General features: G+C 43.3%; 1 protein-coding gene across 5 annotated transcripts in view; it reads right to left on the bottom strand.

Annotated features, from left to right (window-relative positions):
- The window catches only part of LIMS1 (LIM zinc finger domain containing 1), a 79,176-nt gene that overhangs the window by 27,673 nt on the left and 30,600 nt on the right, over positions 1-20,903 (bottom strand). Inside the window, exon 1 of one of the 5 annotated variants that reach the window (XR_013985387.1) lies at positions 18,624-18,750. The exons of 2 other annotated variants lie outside the window; for them this stretch is intronic. Coding sequence is in view for 1 of the 3 variants with exons in the window: in XM_081003204.1 (XP_080859330.1) it covers positions 5,454-5,560 (107 nt within the window). In the remaining 2 variants the exon portion in view is untranslated. Of the gene's footprint in view, positions 1-5,453; positions 5,676-18,623; positions 18,751-20,903 lie in introns of those variants that run through there. 2 more of the 5 variants (XR_013985388.1, XM_081003204.1) reach the window with 2 other exon arrangements.

The following is a 20,903-nucleotide window of genomic DNA, read 5'->3' as shown; positions in this document are numbered from 1 at the left end:
AGACACAGTGCCCACGTTAAGAGTTTTGTAGCATTTTATAAAGTCCAACAAATGCATTATAGCATAAACTCCTGACAACTAATCCACTGCATCAGATAAATGCAGGAATTTGTGCCAAAACAAACCAGTTAGCATGTATTGCACTGCAAGACTTTTGTTATTTTGTTGAGAAACACTCTGGAAGTTAGGGCCAACTGTCACCTATTTTAGTGTGTTCAAAGATACACTAAGTGTGCAATCCTAAATATTCACTAGGGCATAAGCCCCCACTGAACGCAGCAGAGCTTACTTCCGAGTAGACATGCATAGGAGTGCACTGCACAGCTGCCATTCTTTATGTTCTTACAAGAGAGCAAACCTTACTGAAGTCTAAGGAACTTGAATCCAACTGGAATATCTGGGATTGGGCAGCACATCACTGGATTTTTAATCTCTGCACCAAAATTCAAGATGAAAAACACTTTATATATATGAGTAGCAAGGGTGACTGTGCACAAGTGCTTGGTCCCTGTACCTGAATGCTATGTATGCACCTTTTCCGTTTCAGAGGTGCCATGTGATGCAGCTTCTTTCTGCATTCAGTATGGATGGGACAGTCCCTTTAGCCATTGCCCCTAGTAGAAAGATAAACCCTGAGGAGGTTCATTTATCAACTCCAGTCAAATCTACAGCTAATTTACAAAATCACCAGATTTCAGTTTACGGGTTGCATTCCATTTATGAATGTATAAATGTTCAGTATGTAAAAACATCCCCTATGTAGAAAACAATCAGATCAAAGGCTTCATCTTACTCTTGATGTGCTAAATTACTGTTTGCAGATATATATTTTTTTAAAAAATGTAAGCATTTTTAAAATGTCAGCCCCACTCACACACAATACTGGAAATCTGCTGAACCATGATCACCAGCTGCAGGTCTATCCTTGTACTGCTAGAACAAAATTTCAAAATGAAGACATTGAAATACATTCACCCAATAACAGAATTTAGTAGTAGTTGTTATTTCAATGCACCATGTATTCTTCATCATGACAGACTAAGGCTGCAATCCGAACCATGTCAAGCCAGAGGTAAATTCCGCAGAACACAATGTAGCTTACTCGCAGGTAAATGGGATTAGGATTGTAACCTAAAAGATCAGCCTCTGCACTTGAAAAAATGACTAAAGAATTTGCATTGTACTTTTAACATCATGTCAACTGTTGAAATGAGAGCGGAGATGCCCCATTGATCAGGCTGAAATAAATGGGGAAACTCAACTGTTTACAGGAACAAGATGTAAAAAGGCCTGTTGAGAACTATTCTTATCAGATACAGATGACAGATAACAGGTTAAACTCTTTCAAGGACAGTGGGAACAGCAAGAGACTTGTTCTCTGGGAGGGATGGGGACAAGATAAAGATGCAGAGAGATGTTAATAGGCAAGCCCTTATTTCCTTTCTTAAAAAAAATAGCAGTGCTGGTCTAAATATGTTGAGCTCCTGCCAGTGAGATGTTGTCTGTGATATATAGAACTCAAAACCAGAATCTGGCACAGAGTTGCTTCTATGGGGGGCAATACTCGAACAATTATGTAAGTAGTTGCCAGGCAGGTATGTATGTACTTATTCCTACCCTGTACTGAAAAGTTGTCTTTGGCTAGATCTACCTGTCACTCTTTGCTCTCCGCATGGAATGTACTACCCAGATGTAACAGAAGAGATAAGCAGGTTCCAATCAAATGGTTATTGCCACACATTTACTTATATGCTCTCACATCTGCAATAAAAAAAAGTGAGTTATTGCCTGCTTACTTTCCCCCATTAAGCGTGGCCAAACAAAACACAAGCCAGAGAATCTGTTGCCGGTACACAGCAGCGCCAGTAGCCAGAGTTTGCAATGCCTGTTGCACATTCCCATCCAGTAATTCTGCACTCTAGGGCTAGTGAGTAAATCAAAAGGCATTTCTTGAAGGATGATTAAGCAACACGCACGCCAAAAAAAAGCGTTAAGGGTAAAGGCGAGGGCAATGGGATAGAGAAGCAGGGTGTGTCGTGCTGAAGATATTCAAAGCTTTGAGCAATGGAAATATCCCACATCTTATGCAATATCACAGTTTGACAAAATGTGAGTAATAGTTTCCTAATAAAATAAGAGGTGGCAATTATTTCTCGCCGCCCCCCCAATGGAGAGGAAGAAAAATCCACAACAGTAGTAACTATCTACGCAGAATCTTTTTCGAACATATACAATCTAAAATGGAGGCGCCTTGGCTGAGGCCCCGAAGGCACTGCTATAATTCAAAGAATAATAACAGGGTGAAGCTACATTAAAACTGTCTTAACTTTGAACTCCAGAGCTAGTGGCAACTCGTATTGGAACTTCAAAAAGGGATCATTCAATTTGCAGCGCAGCAACATTATTGAGGGGGGCGGGAAATGAGATCTAATGCCTTCATGTTGTGCCATAAATGTATGTCAGAAGGGGAGGTACAGGAGTTCTTCTTATGAGATAAGAGGAAATATGTAATATTAAAGATCTTATTAAAGCTTTCTTAAAAAATAAAACCAGCGATTTACTGAAATCCAGGCCCAAAATCATTAGTGAGACTACTTTGAAACTGAAGCGTTGGAGGACGATGCACCAACAGATCCATTTTAGATCTGTTACTTCAAAGCGCCTAGGGTGCAGAGATGGTGACTTCCAAGCGCTGCCTGGAAGTGCAGAAACAAGGCATGGGATGATGCACCAAAGCAGCTGTCCCTGTTGGCACTACTGAGCTACATAGACTCACTGCAATGCACAGCTGCTCAAAAAGTTTCTGGACAAAGCCAGAATGACTGCAGAATGTATGTTGGCCGGAGATGGGTGGGGGCATTTTGACAGCTGTCATCTATGAAGCATCATCTTGAAGATCTTTTAGCATAAGAGAGATAGTTGCCTCATGTCAATGCCACCTCCAACAGCTTTTTTTTTTTTAAAAAGTAGCCTAAATTAAATAAGTGGCATTCCTATAATGATGCCCCAAATCCATCCCTTGAAGCTCTTCCTTCTAAATCAGGGGTAGGCAACCTAAGGCCCGGGGGCCGGATGCGGCCCAATCGCCTTCTCAATCCGGCCCGCAGACAGTCCGGGAACCTGCGTACACCAGGGGAAAGCTTCTGTGGGCGCAGCCATACCTTGGGGGTGCCATGTCTTGGCGGCCCCAGATTTAAGTAGTTAGTATTTTATTTTATCCCATGTCCCACTAAAGAACTTGGGGCCACACAGTTTTATCCTAATACTCCTAAAGCAAGGGTAGGTTGGGTAGGCTGAAAAGGAGTGATAGCCTCAAAGTCACTTTGTGAGCTTCACAGCTGAGTGGCAATTTGAATTCTGGTTGGTGCAGCACTCTTGACAACTGCATTATGCTGGCTGTAAACATATAAAAGTCCTGAGCTGCATTCTCCCCCCCCCCCCCATAGGATGGCATGACATTAAAGGGGACCCCTGACCATTAGCTCATCTCGCTTTATTGGCCGAGGGAGCCGGCGTACAGCTTCCGGGTCATGTGGCCAGCATGACTAAGCCGCTTCTGGCGAACCAGAGCAGCGCACGGAAACACTGTTTACCTTCCCGCCGGAGCGGTACCTATTTATCTACTTGCACTTTGACATGCTTTGGAACTGCTAGGTTGGCAGGAGCAGGGACCGAGCAACAGGAGCTCACCCTGTTGCGGGAATTCGAACCGCCGACTTCTGATCAGCAAGTCCTAGGCTCTGTGGTTTAACCCACAGTGCCACCCGCGTTCCGGCATGACATCAGGATGGCATTATCAGGAATGGGAAAGCAAAGCAGTCTCATGGTAATTTCTTTAGAGGTTAGCTATAAAAGCTTGAAGGGATCAGGGATTTTGGTCACTGTTTACCAAAATTTGAGCAACAACACTGGGCCAATGGACCATTAAGTTAACAGGTGAGGTCCACTGCTTTAACAAAGGAAATGACTATTGCCCACTTCTTGAGAAAACCAGGAATTATGAAGAATACAGAGCAAGACTTCACTGGTAGCAAACTGTTCTTTTCTACCCTTTATCTGAATTGGCAGGGGCCCTTTTTTCATAGAGAGTATGCTTTGTTTTCAAAGGGTGTTGACTGTTCCAGAGCAGAGGTGGGCAGGCTTGCAAGATTTCTCCTTGGTTTCTTTTTTAACTGAAAGCCAGACTCTGCTGCCAAAAAGATACACACTTATGAATTTTAAGTATTCTGAGCCAGGAATCAAGTTTCTGAAAATCAGAACTGAACACAGCTCACAGTCCTTACAAACAAAAATATGCTCCTGATTTACTACTACCCCACTTTCAGGGAGAAGAGACATTTTGCTGGTGCTATTGTTAAACAATTGAGAAGTCCTTGCCCATCTACTACAGATTATCCAAAGATCTGCCCAGAGATCCAGTTGCCCAGGGGCAGGCAGAAGCTCATGCTTATTTCTGCTCTCTTATTTCTGAGATTCTTATCCAGTAGCACCAGCTAGCAAGCAGCCCAGAGTTCCACAGGAGGTTTACATTGTTATGTTAAAACAGCTAGTCATTCACTAGTCATACCATGACAGGAAACTCTTCCCCTTCACTAACACTTTTGACATTTGCTCAGGGATTTTTTTTTTAACAGTTCCGTACAAAACTGCAATTTTTCACAGCAAGTTATTCGTTACCAGATCTACATTAATCACTATTATCATTCTACCATTCTGTTTCAAAAAGCTGATTTCCTTTTTTTGAAAAGCAACACAAAATCTTCTACTGACCTGCACTTTTATAAAATCAATATTTTAAAAGGAGCTCAACTTTTGGAAACTAACCAGTGTCATTAATGTTTAAGATTTTTCTTTGGTTACTTTCCCTTCGTAAGGTCATATAAAGTGGTTCTACTGCATTCTTTTGTTGCAAGGCATTTCAATAATAATAAGTAGAAATCTATGGGGGGTGGGGAGTAAATCAAGATCTGACAAGTCTCACATCACAACTTAAAAAAAAATGAAAAGAAAAACCCAATAGAACAGCCCAGGACTCCTATAAGGCAATGGGGTTCTCTCTGAATGCAAGGGTGCTGGAAATGAAAACTTATTTTTAGTATGTAATCTGGAGATTGATTAGTTCTGGGGGAAATTAAGCAGTGATCAAAAATATTGGGGAAGGGGAATTATTGACACTTCTTACAGTCACTCTTTGTGCTACTACAGCATTTAGGATAGTAAGTCAAACTGAGAAATGAAGTAAATGGAAAACAGCTGCTTCCTCTCAACTCCTCCTAGATTATCCTGGCAACTCTGGACTATTTCCAATTGGGCACATTTTATAATTAGCGTTATTACAATTCCACCACCCTGCATTCTGTTTCTGCAACTGATTCTGTCAGGCGTCAGCGTTAAACTCAAAAGACACCCAGAGCTGTCTCAAGTTAACCATTAATTTCCTCACCACCACTCACCTCAGCTTCTGCTCAGGTAACCCTTGAAGACCCAGGCTATCTGGACGGTCCCGTCGCCTCCTGTACAGACCTGAGTGCGATAATTCTTTCAGCTGTAACGCAGTCATTTTTGCTCTACCCACAACAGTTGCTCCCCTCCCAGAGCACACAAGAGCTCCTGTTGAACAGCACAACTGCCAAGATGCTCGGAGGGAAGACGTCTCTCACAGAGACTGCACACCTGCGCTGATCAGAATTGCAAGTCTCTCTCCTCACAGGCAGTTTGCTGCTCTGCTTCCTGTTTCAGATAGGTACACACCCTCCAGAACGGACGGCACTGTGTTTCCTTTAGCGAGTTAAGCCTCCTACCTAAGGGATGCTTCGGTGAGAAGACAGGGCTTCAGCTGTTTCTGCACCCAGAAGCAAATGGAACCACTCACTGTGCAACAAAACTGCCACAAACAACAAGAAACCTCTTCCTGCCAGTTTCAAGAAGCTGAAAATTTTCAGCTAAGGACCAACTAAACGGTTACACCACCATGAAGTCTAACAAAAGCAAAACCTATCAGCACTTCGTTGATGAGGGAAGGAAGGCCTGTGGCTTTCTACCTGAGAATTAATTTGGTGTTTAAGGTGGTTATATATATATATATCTAAAAAAATAAAAGTAGTGAAAGACAGTAAGACAGGAAAAATACACGAAAGTTTTCCTTAACTTTGAAAAACAATGCTGTAGGAGGACTTAAGTTCACGAGCAAAAATAGAAAAGTCCAAAATTGTGAGTATTTTTCTGTCCAGGTTGCAAGCACCAAAGGTTACGTCATTCATCACTCATCGCCCTTCCAATGTGCTTTGGGACAAGGTCCACTGGAAACTAGGGAAACAAGGAGGGTATATAAAAGGCTTTCCTGCAAAAGAGGAAGCTGGCAAACCGGAGATTTCTAAGTCATGCATGCCTCATTTAACCTTGTGATAAAAGCCTAGTGTGATTTGCATTAGGCATAATAAAATGATTCGCATTATAACCGAAAAAACGATCACGTATCATACCACCCACAGGCATTAAAATGAGGAGAAGAAACAAAATGAACACATATATAACACAAAGAAATGTATCTGTGATGGTTGATCTTTTACATTTATGTTGACTGGAGGTTTTTGTTTAAAAGCATCTTAGTTGAGAGCCGGTGTGATGTAGTGGGAAGGCTGTTGCACTAGCACTTGGGAGACCAGAGTTCAAGACCCCACTCACTATGAAGCTCAACTGGGTGATCTTGGGCCAGTAGCTTTCTCTCTTTCTCCACCTAACCGACCTCACAGGTTGTTGTGAAGATAAAACTGTGGTAACCACCTTGAGCTCCAGTGGTACCTCGGGTTACAGACGCTTCAGGTTACAGACTCCGCTAACCCAGAAATATTACCTCGGGTTAAGAACTTTGCTTCAGGATGAGAACAGAAATCGTGCTCCGGTGGCGCAGCAGGCCCCATTAGCTAAAGTGGTGCTTCAGGTTAAGAACAGTTTCAGGTTAAGAACGGACCTCCGGAACGAATTAAGTTCTTAACTAGAGGTACCACTTTAATTGTACTAAATGACAACTGTATCCGTAATGCTCATATGCTTTGTGAAGAACATCCCATTAAGAATAGCATTAAGAACAGAACAGTAGTCCTGTGGAATCAAAGCAAAGTTCTGTCTAATTCGGGATCAGGTTTCCTTCCAGTGGCCAGCTAGCTGTTTCTAGGAAGCCCACGGACAAGGCACAACAGCAACTGCCCCCTCCACTTTTTCACATGAACACTGCTCTGGTCCGCCAGAAGTGGCTTAGTCATGCTGGCCACATGTACGCCGGCTCCCTCAGCCAATAAAGTGAGATGAGCGCCGCAACCCCAGAGTCGGCCACGACTGGACCTAATGGTCAGGGGTCCCTTTACCTTTCCCTAAATCCCAGGTAAGTGGGGCTATGATTGCAGCCTTATTCTTGGTAAATGCTTGCATGATGGGAAGCTCGTGGAAGACTTAATGCAACCCCATTATATAAACATGCGTTTAAGAATTATATTTTATACAATTTGCAAAGAGATGAGGCACGATCCTTTTGTTGGATCCTTTCATTATGGAGGTCAGGTTCACAGCTACTGGTAGTGCATCATTGCTGGTCTCTACTGTCTTTGTTAAACAGGAGGCCTTGTATGCTCACCCAAAGGTGGAACATAGCAGCCTTCACTATAACCAGCAACCAAGACACTATTCATTGCAAGGGCCTCTTCAAACCACCCAACCCTTCCCTTTTCTCAGCTTCCAGTAAGTAGGTTATGTCTTCTTGGACCCAGCCATGAAGAATCCGCTTTTGCTAAGAACATTGCATGTGGTGGGGCTGATTCACTGAACATGCGGAGAGGTGCTTGTCCTGTGTCCAATTGCTGTGTGCTGACAAACCCACGTATTGCCCAAGCATGGCTCCCACTGTGCTTGAGGAACCAATTTTCTACACAGTGTGTCCTTGCACACCTGCTTGGAAGGGGCAGGATTATGTTCACACCCACTTTAAGAAGCAGAGACAAATTCCAAATCAGCCCTCATTTAGAATGCACATCTGGAGAGTAAGAAATTTGGGGTGGGGTGGGGGGGGCGAGAGGAAGATCCTGATATTTGCCTAAACATGCAACATTCCATTTTTCAAGTGGGAGAGCTTCAGCTAACTCTCTCAACATGCAGCAGGTGAAAAATAAGGAAGCAACAGCTTCCTAAAATCTTTCATTAGTGGTCTTTAAGAGGCAATTAGTACTCTCTCGCAGTTAACAATTCATGTGGCAGGGCTGTTGGGTTTTGTTTTGTTCTTAAAGAAATCAGCAGGAGTAACTCGTACAAGAACATAATTGGTACACGTGCCAGCATTGCCATTTCTGTCATAGGAAGAAAATGAACGCACAGGAGATATCTATTAAAGAGAAAACTAGGGCAACATTTGAAAGTTGTGGGTGTAACGGGAGAAATAGAGAGGTTTTGCTCAAATAAGAGTCGTTTGTGATTCATGTTTGCTATTTAAAACTAATAAGGCAAAATCCAAACAAGAGAAATGCTACCACACACCCTTTCTGCTGCAAATGAGAGCGTATTTTGCTAGCTCCAAAGTACATGATGTGAACCTACAGCTTGTTTGCATGAATGGCTGCCAAAGGGAGGTCAGCAGATGTTTGTGTAGCCATATCTGCCCCAATCTAGCATGGCTTCTTCCAAGGTCAAAATCCTGGTTGCAATGCACTTGTAGAAGAATTCACAAACAGATCCAGGCATGAACTTCTTTGAAGCCTAATCTCCGGATGACAATCAACATGGCACAATCTCATTTTGCCACAACACCACACATTTTGTATGGTTCCTAAAGCCATTCCACCCATTTTTTATTTTAACAACTAAATTTACAAAGTCTTAAATGGAACTGGGAAAGGATTTCCCAATCAGAGATAAGTGAAATGCTAGTAGCTTTTCTTGCCGGGGGGGGGGGGGGGGATTCCTATTCTATGTCTGTCTGTCTGTCTGTCTGTCTGTCTGTCTGTCTGTCTCTCTCTCTCTCTCACACACACACACACACACACACAGAGAGAGAGAAAGAGAGAGAGAGAGAGAGAGAGAGAGAGACTTAGGCTGCAATCCTATACAGTGGTACCTCGGGTTAAGTACTTAATTCATTCCGGAGGTCCGTTCTTAACCTGAAACTGTTCTTAACCTGAAGCACCACTTTAGCTAATGGGGCCTCCCACTGCTGCCGTGCTGCCGTAGCACGATTTCTGTTCTCCTCCTGAAGCAAAGTTCTTAACCCGAGGTACTATTTCTGGGTTAGCGGAGTCTGTAACCTGAAGCGTATGCAACCCGAGGTACCACTGTACTCTTCTGATAGTACGCCTCAGTGAAATCAACTGGACTTACTCCTTAGTATATATGTACTATAGTATCGCGCTACCAGTAGCAGTAATATTGCTGAGTTACACGCATCTTGGGTTCCCGCCCCACAAATTCAATATGCAGTCATGGCCTCTCACCCTTTTTCGAACACCCTCCCTTGTGGAGTGTTCCCTCCGCCTCCTCTCCTCTTCTTTCCACTCCCAATGCGGGTCCTCCGGGCAGCTGCTGCTTCCGCCCCTGGTCTCTGAGCTGCACACCACCCTCACCCCAAAGATAGGTGCTTCCCAGAGGCACCATTGGCCTGCGGAGCTTATAGCCAGGGCTGCTGCAACGAACAGCTATGCAAGCCTTCGGGAAGCAGAGACGCAAGAGGGCATCAGAGGAGGGAGGGAAGGAAAGAGGGACAGAGGCCAGTGTTGCACACATCTGGCCATCATTCAAGGTGCCCCAGGGTGCCATAGCACACTGGTGGAAAGCCACTGCCTTACCTGCTGCTTCCTGAGGCCCCAGCCTATTTCTTTTCTAGGCCCCTGCTCTTTAATTTCTCGTCTCATAGGCTCCTCTCTTCTGTAGCATCTCAATAGCAGCCAGAAAACCATAAGACTGTCTCTCACCTGTGGGGCAGGTCAGCTAGTCACAGGCAGAAGTTACAACTGATGGGAGATTTATTTATCATACAGCAAGACTGGTTTGGAAAACTAAAACAATGAAATAATGTACACCATAAATGCACACTTGAGGAGCCGGCAGGCGGAGAGGGATCACCACTCTTTACGGAATATTTAGTTACTTCCAAGGTAAGTTTTGCAATATGTTCTTCAGTTTAGAACCCTGAATAAATAGGTTGCTCTTTACGTCTAAATTCTGCAGCTTTGTAATTCTCTGCAAAAGGTTTTCTTCTCCTTTCCTGTAACACCTAACTGTAGGTGAATAAGCCTCTTAACCCTTGGTTTGTTTATATAAACTAGGGACCTGAGGCTATTTAGTCAGGGTTGTTCTCTGAGCCAACAATCCTTGTAAACACAGACAGGAAATCTCATTATTTTTAAGCTCTCTTGCGCATAGTCCCAGCTAGTTCTTTGCTTGTGCCCACCTCTGCATATCCAGAAGATGATGATTGTGCTATTGTTTAAATGGCCATTTATTCTGAAATGATAGAGAAATGATCCATAGCCGCTTAATTACATAGGGGGAGATTTGCTGACTTTCATTTCACTTCAGCCTCGGGATTCACCACCTCTTAAGTGTGTAAACAAGTCAGAGACTGATGTGAGGGTGTTATTATAAAAATTACTGGTTGTGTAAATGAGCATTTTGTACAAACCATCTTTAGCAGACTTGTAGTGGTTCAGCCACCTTATTTTGTTTATAAAAGTATATACCACCCTCTCGCAAAACATCAGGGGAATGCACACCAACAAAAAACATTTAAAAGCAATACGAAACAATCACTAAAATGACTGGCCACTTTGTCAAGCAGTTTCAAAATAAACATGATGAACAGATCAAGATTCCTTCGCCCTGGATGAAAATCGTCAACGCTTGCTCGATTTGTGAGAAATTCTGGGCATCAGGAAACACTTATATGGCAGTAGTATTTAACCTGTCCTTTCCCTAGTCAGCTTTCAATGAACTTCCACCTAGTGCCTGAAATGTATAGACATGGATAACATATTATCCGCGTCTGCGCATTTCAGTCACTACACAGAAGTATAGCTAGAACTTTTCAGAGCCAGCCCAAATGTTTTTTACAGCCAGCCTGGTGTGTACAGGATGCAACAGCCAGCAAGTTTAGCATCCAGGTGAGAAGGGCAATGTTCAACAGAAGGAAATATAATCCAGAACAGACTGCTTTCCTTGGCTTCAGGGAAAGACTTGCTAGCTTAGCGTCAACTACCAAATCAGATATGAAAGCAGCTGGGTTCTTGTTATGAGACACTGGGGCATGACCCTGGCTTAGCCAGCATTCATAATGCACTAGCACCTTTGCTAAACATAATGCCCCTCCCTGTCACCATCTTAGAAATTTCTCCAGGTGACCCAAACACTTGTCCTTCTGCTTTTAGGTTGACTCATGAATGGGGACTAAGTAGAATCTCCACTGACAACACCCAGTTACTTTCTTGACATCCAAGCGGAAAGAGGCTCTTCAAGCTGGAATAAATAAAAAGGTGGCTTTTCAAACTACCATTCACTTTTTCTATGCATTCAAATTGTATGTTTAAGTAGCTAGAATCCGTTGTGGAGCTAAGCAAAAGCTTCTCAGCATCCAGTGACAGAGCCATTCAACAAAAGTGAAGACTCGCTTTGGAGATCTTAAACATAATTCTTGTAAACAAAAACAAAGTGAAAATGGTAGTCTGTGCATCATGTGGTCTTCCCTTTTATACAAAATGTTCCTGTAGTGAAAGCAAAATCTTCATTCCCCTCCCCCTTTTAAGTCACTCTGTCTCAACTGTGATACTACCTACTCCATCACCAAAAAGAGAACAAGGCAAGTCCGAGGAATTTCCCTCCTGTACACAAAATTATGGTTCAAATTGGGTCTGTTTCTGGCCAAACTAGAAGGCTTTCTAATAATACATCCCTATCCTCAGAGTATAGGGACGCGAGTGGCGCTGTGGGTTGTGCTTACAACGGGGTTAAACCACAGAGCCTAGGGGTTTGAATCCCCGCGACAGGGTGAGCTCCTGTTGCTCGGTCCCTGCTCCTGCTAACCTAGCAGTTCAAAAGCACGTCAAAGTGCAAGTAGATAAATAGGTACCGCTCCGGCGGGAAGGTAAGCGGCGTTTCCGTGCGCTGTTCTGGTTCGCCAGAAGCCACTTATGTCATACTGGCCACATGACCAGGAAGCTGTACGCCGGCTCCCTCGGCCAGTAAAGCAAGATGAGCTCCGCAACCCCAGAGTCGTCCGCAACTGGACCTAACGGTCAGGGGTCCCTTTACCTTTATCCTCAGAGTAATTTCTGCACCTCTTAAGCTGCAGAAGGGAGTGACATGGGAAGAGTTGGTAGGCAGTTAATGAATTTAAGAAGAACATGCCTTTCAGCTTGTTTACCATACAGGGAAGAGGTGGGAGCGAATACTCATTTGTTATAACAAAGATCAAGAGATTTTACCTAGAAAACAGAGTTACTTCTCTCCCTCTGAAAGCCAAAACAAACAAACAAAACAAAGCACACAACTTGTACCACCTGGCTGTGCCCAAGGAAATAGTGATTCAGCAAACAAATTCTAGTCAGTGTAGGCTACTTCCCTATTTATAGAAAACATTGTATGATCACACGTCAGCATATAATTTTAATAAAAGGCACTGGCAGGATGCAGTGGTCAATAAATATTTTTTTTTACCACAAAGCTAGGAAAGCAGGTAGGAGGGAAAAAAGAGAAGGAAACTCCCAGTGCTTGTACAAAGATTTATTTCAGGCCTGACACATTTAAGAACAATCCTTCTGGGGGGGGGGGGTGTTTACTATAAATATACAAATAATACATATGTAAACAAGAAATTGCAGTAGTAAAATAGGTGCTCATTGATTCATACTGGATGAATCTGAAACAGAATTGTCAAATTACTTAAAAGAATCCCCCCCCCCAAAAAACCAACAACTTAGAATACATTTTAAGAAAGCAAGGCAAGGAGAAGCAGAAGCAGGGGAGAAGTAGAATGGCAACAGCACCCTCCTGGCAGTACCATGTTTGCTAGGATGAGATTGGAGGAGGAACAGGTTGGCAGTGGCATCCTGAGGGGCTGCAGCCACCAACCCAGGGCTCCCCCAGCTTCACCCCACCACCACTGAAGTGCCACTGCCACTCTGTCCTCCTCTTGTGCCACACCTGGCAAGGATTACATCTCCAAGTGGCCTACTGGAAAGACCAGTTGACACAGACCTTAGTCCACCTTCTCTCCTCTTGTTACCTTGGGTAAAGAACTCAGGGGCCAAGATTGGCCCAGAGGCCTCTAATAACTTCCATCTATTGTCCGATCTCACATTTGACCCAAATTAAATCACCATTGGGAAGGGCTCAGATATGTCAAATGTGGTGGGTATGGGAAGGAAGAAATGGGTCCCGTTGAAATTATTTTACAGTGGTACCTCAGGTTACAGACGCTTCAGGTTACAGACTCCGCTAACCCAGAAAGAGTACCTCAGGTTAAGAACTTTGCTTCAGGATGAGAACAGAAATCGTGCGGTGGCAGTAGGCCCCATTAGCTAAAGTGGTACCTCAGGTTAAGAACAGTTTCAGGTTAAGAGCAGAGCTCCAGAACGAATTAAGTTCTTAACCTGAGGTACCACTGTACTACCATTAGCCAAATCTCTAGAGATGACAGCACTGGTGTGTGGCAAAACAAACAAACAAACAAAAAAAGAAACAAAAAAACACCCAGGGTGAAAACAGTAACTATAGAATACCCTATCATTGTTTTCATTGTACTTTGGAAGTCAAACAGAATCCGTTCCGGAAGTCCATTCGACTTATAAAGCATTAGACTTCCGAATCGAAGCTTCTGATTGGCTGCAGGAGCTTCCTGGAAGCTGCAGAAGCCCCGTCAGACGTTCGGCTTCCAAAAGAACGTTTGAAAACCGGAACAGTCACTTCCAGTTTTCGATCGTTCGGGAGCCAAGACGTCTGAGTTCCAGGGTGTTTGACAACCAAGGTACGACTGTATGTTCCAGCGTAGCCTAATCTGAAAGACCCAAGCTTTTGTCCTTATCTGGCTCTCATATTCAGGACAGTTAGAGAATACACAATAGAGATATATTTCCACCCTTGCATGTCAACTGCTGTATTAGGACACTATCCTGGCTGTAAACAGGGACTTTCCCTCCACGTAACGTAGGAATTTATTTTAAAAAAGATTTATAGACCGCTTAATAATAAAACGCTCTAAGCAGCATACACAATATCATTATCAATTTTTTAAAAAGCAAAAATACACAGAATGGTCCAAACACAAGTATAGATAATTATTAATAAAACACAAAACACAATCAGCAAAAGCTTTTAAAACAAAGATTAACTAAATTTGGTTCTCATATTGGAGATTTCTCATTTCAAGCTGCTGTATTTCTTCCTTACAGTTGTAGACTAACAGACTAACTGCATGTTATACTCTAACATATGTTATAATGCCCTGGCATAGTGTGTGTGGTGTTTTTTTTTATTTAACCCAGTCTCTTTTGGAAAGAGAAATATAGAGCAGGGCGTGGTGAGAGAGGGGAATTTAGAGCAGAGATGTCTGTAGGGTGTGGTGAAACGGAACCATTTCCTCACCCCAAATCATCCTCTCATATGATGTCCTCTCCCATGTGTGGTTCAAAAACCCATGTTTGCCAAAAGACTACTGGAAATTCTACTTCCCTTATAAAGCAGTGCACATAAATTCTCCCATGTGACTTCTATGCTAGAACTATAACTGAATAGGATTTTACCACTGCATAAAGCATGGGTAGGCAAACTAAGGCCCAGGGGCCGGATCTGGCCCAATCGCCTTGGGTCCGGGAATCAGCGTGTTTTTACATGAGTAGAATGTGTCCTTTTATTTAAAATGCATCTCTGGGTTATTTGTGGGGCACAGGAATTCGTTCATTCCCCCCCACCCCAATATAGTCCGCCCCCCCCAAAAGGTCTGAGGGATAGTGGATCAGCCCCCTGCTGAAAAGCTTTGCTGACCCCTGGCATAAAGGCTGGACACAGATGCAGACACCAGCCCATCCAGGTTTTGTGGTTTTTTTTTACTTGCAATAAAAGCTCATACTGTTACCTATCAGGCAATCAGTTTTGCAACATCTCCCTCTGCTGATAGAGTGCCTAATGTGCTGTCTTTCTGTGTCAACGTTGTATATGCTGTATCCTCTGGTTATTCAACACATTAGTCTGATTTGCTTCCTTTCTTATTCTCACCAGCCTGTATAAAACCTTGCATGTTGGTCATCTTTGAATACAGGTTTATTCCATGTGTATATTTAGGAACTGGCCAGCAGAGGCCTTCCCTATTTCTACTGCTATTTTTATAAATATAACGTTGTTTAGTATTAGACAACCTTAATTTTAACTCTGACAGGTTGAGGAGGTAGGAATACAGACTGAGATTCACTCGCTCACAGAACTACTATTTCTGTATACAGTGCTACCTCGGGTTACATACGCTTCAGGTTACATACGCTTCAGGTTACAGACTCCGCTAACCCAGAAATAGTGCTTCAGGTTAAGCACTTTGCTTCAGGATGAGAACAGAAATGGTGCTCCGGCGGCGCCGCAGCAGCAGGAGGCCCCATTAGCTAAAGTGGTGCTTCAGGTTAAGAACAGTTTCAGGTTAAGTACGGACCTCCGGAACAAATTAAGTACTTAACCCAAGGTACCACTGTACCAGGGAATGAGGGAAGATGTAAGCTTGCCATTTCCCTCCTCCCATTAAAACTTGCTTTCTTTCTAGCATAGATCTGCATGCAAGCCTTGCCAGGGACAGATAAGATACATTTATAAATTAATAGCTATCTATAAGATATCTTGCCCACTTTAAAGTCCCAGGAAGGGTGGCAGCAATATAACCAGACCATTTTTATTGCACTTAGTGCAATTTTATGTGAAGTACACACCTCCTTGCTGTATTTTTTTTTAATGAAAGTAGTTTATAAATATTTGCATAAACAAAATAAAAACAAGAAAAAGAGTTTATATACAATTATAAAAAACAAGTTTAACATATACAAGCAAGAACAACACAGAAGAGATGAAACAAATTAATCTCTCATCATCCTTGACCATTGGGCATGCTGGGGGGAGTTGCAGTCCCGCCACATTTTCTAGGTGGCCACAGGTTCTCATCCCTGATCCAAAATGCTCCTGCACTAACAAAGGGAGACTTTTTGCATTGTTCTAATTATTTAAGTTTGCAGTACGGAGGGGCAGAGAGGCTGCTTTGTTGGTCTACGTTTACTCATCTCCCCAAGAGTAAATTTGAGGGAAAGACTGGTCTATTTTGTTTAATGTGAACAATATTCTGCCCCCCCTTGGGGTAAGTTTGGGGTGAAACGGGGAGCGATTCTTCCTAGGACAGATGAGAGGCCTGGGAAGGTTATGCGCTCTACGTGGGGCTACCTTTGAAGGTGACCCGGAAACTACAACTAATCCAGAATGTGGCAGCTAGACTGGTGACTGGGAGCGGCCGCCGAGACCATTAACACCGGTCTTGAAAGACCTACACTGGCTCCCAGTATGTTTCCGAGCACAATTCAAAGTGTTGGTGCTGACCTTTAAAGCCCTAAACGGCCTCAGTCCAGTATATCTGAAGGAGCGTCTCCACCCCCATCGTTATACCCGGACACTGAGGTCCAGCACCGTGGGCCTTCTGGCATTTCCTTCACTGTGAGAAGCCAAGTTACAGGAACCAGGCAGAGGGCCTTCTCGGTAGTGGCACCCTCCCTGTGGAATGCCCTCCCACCAGATGTCAAAGAGAACAACAACTACCATACTTTTAGAAGACATCTGAAGGCAGCCCTGTTTAGGGAAGCTTTTAACGTTTGATGCATTACAGTATTTTAATATTTTTTTTGGAAGCCGCCCAGAGTGGCTGGGGAAGCCCAGCCAGATGGGCGGGGTACAAATAATAAATTATTATTATTATATTATTATTATTATAGCAGGAAAGTCAAAAGGACACTCAGCTGTAAATCCAAAGTAGAGGGCAGCAGTGGAGGAGCCCTTGGAAACCCAAAATTGTCTGTTTGGTAGGGCTCTGTTCCTTACTAATCAACTTAGGACAAGACGTAAGACAAGTTTTATAAAATATTCACAAGCAAGGACACCACCATTCTTGCAATAGATGAAAAACGTAGACGTGTGGTTTGTTTGAAAAAGTCACTGTAAGCAACAACTGCCTAGCGAAAAAGGATTAAAATGGTAACACAGAGGCAAGGGTGGAAGAAAGCTATTTTCAACAGCATGGAAAAGCCAAACCGGTTTAATTTATGCCCTTTTGCAATTGCTCTGGGAAAGGACTTTCTTTCGCTTCACAAGCTGCTGCCTGTGAGAATTTATCTTAGCGGCAAGTCCCTACTAACCTGAATCTGCTGTGTCCTCAAAGTCACAAGGAAATTACACTAAACTTACACTAAAAGTTCCACCGAAGTTACAGTGACTTAAACACACATATCTGTGGGCACAAGATTATTTCAAGCAGTACTAGAGAAAAGCCAAAACTGGCTTCCTAAAAGAAACAAACCACGCTGCTGAAATAATCATGCATATATGGCATGATTCAGAGGCCTAGAGTGGACAATGACTCGCATGCCCAGGGTAGGTAGCACATCCCCAATGCCTGGAGTAGTTTTGAATATGGTTTTTAAAAAATAATAATTAAAAAAACTTCAGAAGTACATGGGGGAGAAAAGCATGTGTCCATATATCTGTGCATGGAGCCCTTAAAAAAAAAGGAACTACACCGAAAAGAAGTGCATAGATACTTCCCCAATCCCCGCTCTGTGAAAAACAGCCAGTTTTAGTTTCCTTTGTTATTGAAACTGAATAAACTTGTGCGGGACTAGAAAGGGCTGTACAGTGGGACCTCGGGTTACAGACGCTTCAGGTTACAGAGACTTCATGTTACAGACTCTGCTAACCCAGAAATAGTACCTCAGGTTAAGAACTTTACCTCAGGATGAGAACAGAAATCGCGCGTCGGCAGCGGGAGACCCCATTAGCTAAAGTGATACCTCAGGTTAAGAACAGTTTCAGGTTAAGAACGGACCTCCAGAACGAATTAAGTTCTTAACCTGAGGTACCACTGTACGCAAGACTTAATGCTACCCTAACAGCATCCTCTGCTCCTCTACCTCCCAATTGCATTTGTAGTTATCAACACACCACTGGCTGAATGGAAGCCCACGGCCAGCATGGTGTGGAAGGGGATGTAAATACCATTGCTTTTCAGAAGTGATGGCCTATGGGCAGCCCAAGTAATCCCAACCCCCCAAGCTATCCTGCAAACTGAATAATATTCCTAAGCGACACAAGATCCAAGAAAAGCAGTTGAACAGCTCCCTTTCCAGTCCCCAAAGGGCTTAACGGCAGCAAGTCTCTCAAATGGGACATTATTCAACTAGTCTCACTTCTGTCTAGAACTGTGTGCCTGTGTAGCCTCATTAACGGTTATTTCTGAAATTATTAAACGACACGCCAGGCATGCAAACTGAAAGAAGATTTAGCTTACAAGTACAGAGTTTGCAAGCAAACTGATGGCACCCCTGAATGAAAAGAAAGAAATAAAATGCGACAATACTCACGCTGTCGCTCTGCCAGCAGCACAAGACCTGTCAACTGGACCAATGCCACATATAGTTTTGTGCCGAATATTCTGTGTTCCACAGCTTCTCTGTGGTCATTACTGGCAGTGGTGATAAAAGGCAGCATGACTTGACAAACCACTTCCTATTATTTTTTTAACGCGGATATGCATCGAAAGCTTCTTTACTTAAAAGAAAGATGCAAAATACGTCTATTGTAGTATTGGAAATGTTTCAAACTTTAGTTTCAAACCCCGTGTCCAGAACAAAGGAAAGCCTCCTCCTCCACAAAAATGGGCCTTTTCTTTCTCTCTACACACTAAAAAACCTCCCCCACCAACCAAAATTATATTTTAAAAGACACCAAATGGAAATTGCAGAATGCACAAAAATGTCTTCATTTCCTACAAAAGCAACACAAAACTTTTAGTGCCAAAGCTATCCAATTATTAGAAGTGCTGGGGAAGGCAGCAATATTTTTTTATCACAGGGTTTTATGGGCATTTCCTTTCAATAATAATAATAATAATAATAATAATAATAATAATAATAATATAATTTATTATATCCCACCCATCTGACTGGGTTTCCCCAGCCACTCTGGGTGGCTCCCAACAGAATATTAAAAACACGATCAACACCATCAACCATTAAAAACATTAAACAGGGCTGCCTTCAGATGTCTGCTAAAAGTCAGATAGTTGTTTATTTCCTTGACATCTGATGGGAGTGTGTTCCATAGGGTGGGCGCCACTACTGAGAAGGCCCTTTGCCTGGTTCCCTTTAACCTCACTTCTCGCAGGGAGGGAACCACCAGAAGGCCCTCGGCACTGGACCTCAGCGTCTGGGCTGAACGATGGGGGTGGAAACGCTCCTTCGGGTATACTGGGCCGAGGCTGTTTAGGGCTTTAAAGGTCAGCGCCAACACTGTGAATTGTGCTCGGAAACGTTTGCCTCCTTCTTCATAGTCTTGCTTGGAGATCCACATCTTGTACATAAGAACTTCATGTACAGCAGCCACCCTAAGTTCCTTGAAGGATATAGATGTTGTTACGTGAAATGAACAGTGACAAAAGGTCCCCCTGGACCTGAAGTGGTGAAGGCTTCTGTAAGGCAGGGGGAGCCAAGGTCAGCTCCGCTGAAGCCACCCGTGATCCAGAAGCCCCAAACATAGGTCTCGGTGGATGTTCTCATATCTTAAGTCCCCTACATCTTCTGCAGTGAAGGGGGCACATTTCCTTTGACTATGCATTGCAGCTGAGTGAGGCAGCAGTCTTCTTTTTTTGAGTCCACTCCTCAGAATATCCCATCAAGCCTAATTCTTGAAACTGACCAAGTGGAGGAAACCAACATCCACAAGGCTATTTTCTATCAGATATTTCATTATGAGACGATCCCAAAGACAACTTTCTACAGGTGAGAGCTGGTGGTTATGCATCAAATATATGACCTATACAGTGGTACCTCGGGTTAAGTACTTAATTCGTTCTGGAGGTCCGTTCTTAACCTGAAACTGTTCTTAACCTGAAGCACCACTTTAGCTAATGGGGCCTCCTGCTGCCGCTGTGCCGCCAGAGCACGATTTCTGTTCTCATCCTGAAGCAAAGTTCTTAACCCGAGGTAATATTTCTGGGTTAGCGGAGTCTGTAACCTGAAGTGTATGTAACCTGAAGTGTATGTAACCCAAGGTACCACTGTAGTTTGATGGTGGTTTTGAAGGGATCCCTTGTAAGAATTATGACAATTCAGAAGGATCCATCAGTTTCTTCCCCTCTTATCTCTCTCTCCCCAGTGACTCTGTTTTCCTTCCTTTAGTCTCCCTCTCTCCCTCCCTCCTTTTCTCCACTCTTGGTTATTCTGCTTTCTGCTCAGGTGCAGATATGAGTCTTGAAAACCACAGAGCTGAAAGAGGATATGGAAAAGAGCAACAGTCTTCCCACTTCCTCTTCCAGCTCTATGTTCTTTTCAAGGAGAGGGGGAGAGAGGGTAGCAACAGTCATGAAAAAGGCAGCAATGGCTGGGAAGCACTTGAGGCATCAGGGAAAGTCCCCATAGGCACTACTGCAAGCATAGGACCATGTTGGCAACACCAAAACACAACAATTATAGTGACACTCCTCTGTAAGGTCCTTCATAGATAATGCTTCTGCTGGATTTCACAGCAGAAATGTCATTTTTTAAATTTAAGATTATGAGGTGCTTTAAAGGGTTTGGGGTTTTTTTTAGGTGGAGGAAGCAGGGAATGTGTTTATTTGTTAAATTAGTTAAAAAGCTTGCTTT

This window comes from Podarcis pityusensis (assembly GCF_964106645.2).
Source record: "Podarcis pityusensis genome assembly, chromosome: 4".
NCBI lineage: Eukaryota > Metazoa > Chordata > Lepidosauria > Squamata > Lacertidae > Podarcis > Podarcis pityusensis.
This window is presented reverse-complemented; position numbering and strand designations above follow the sequence as displayed.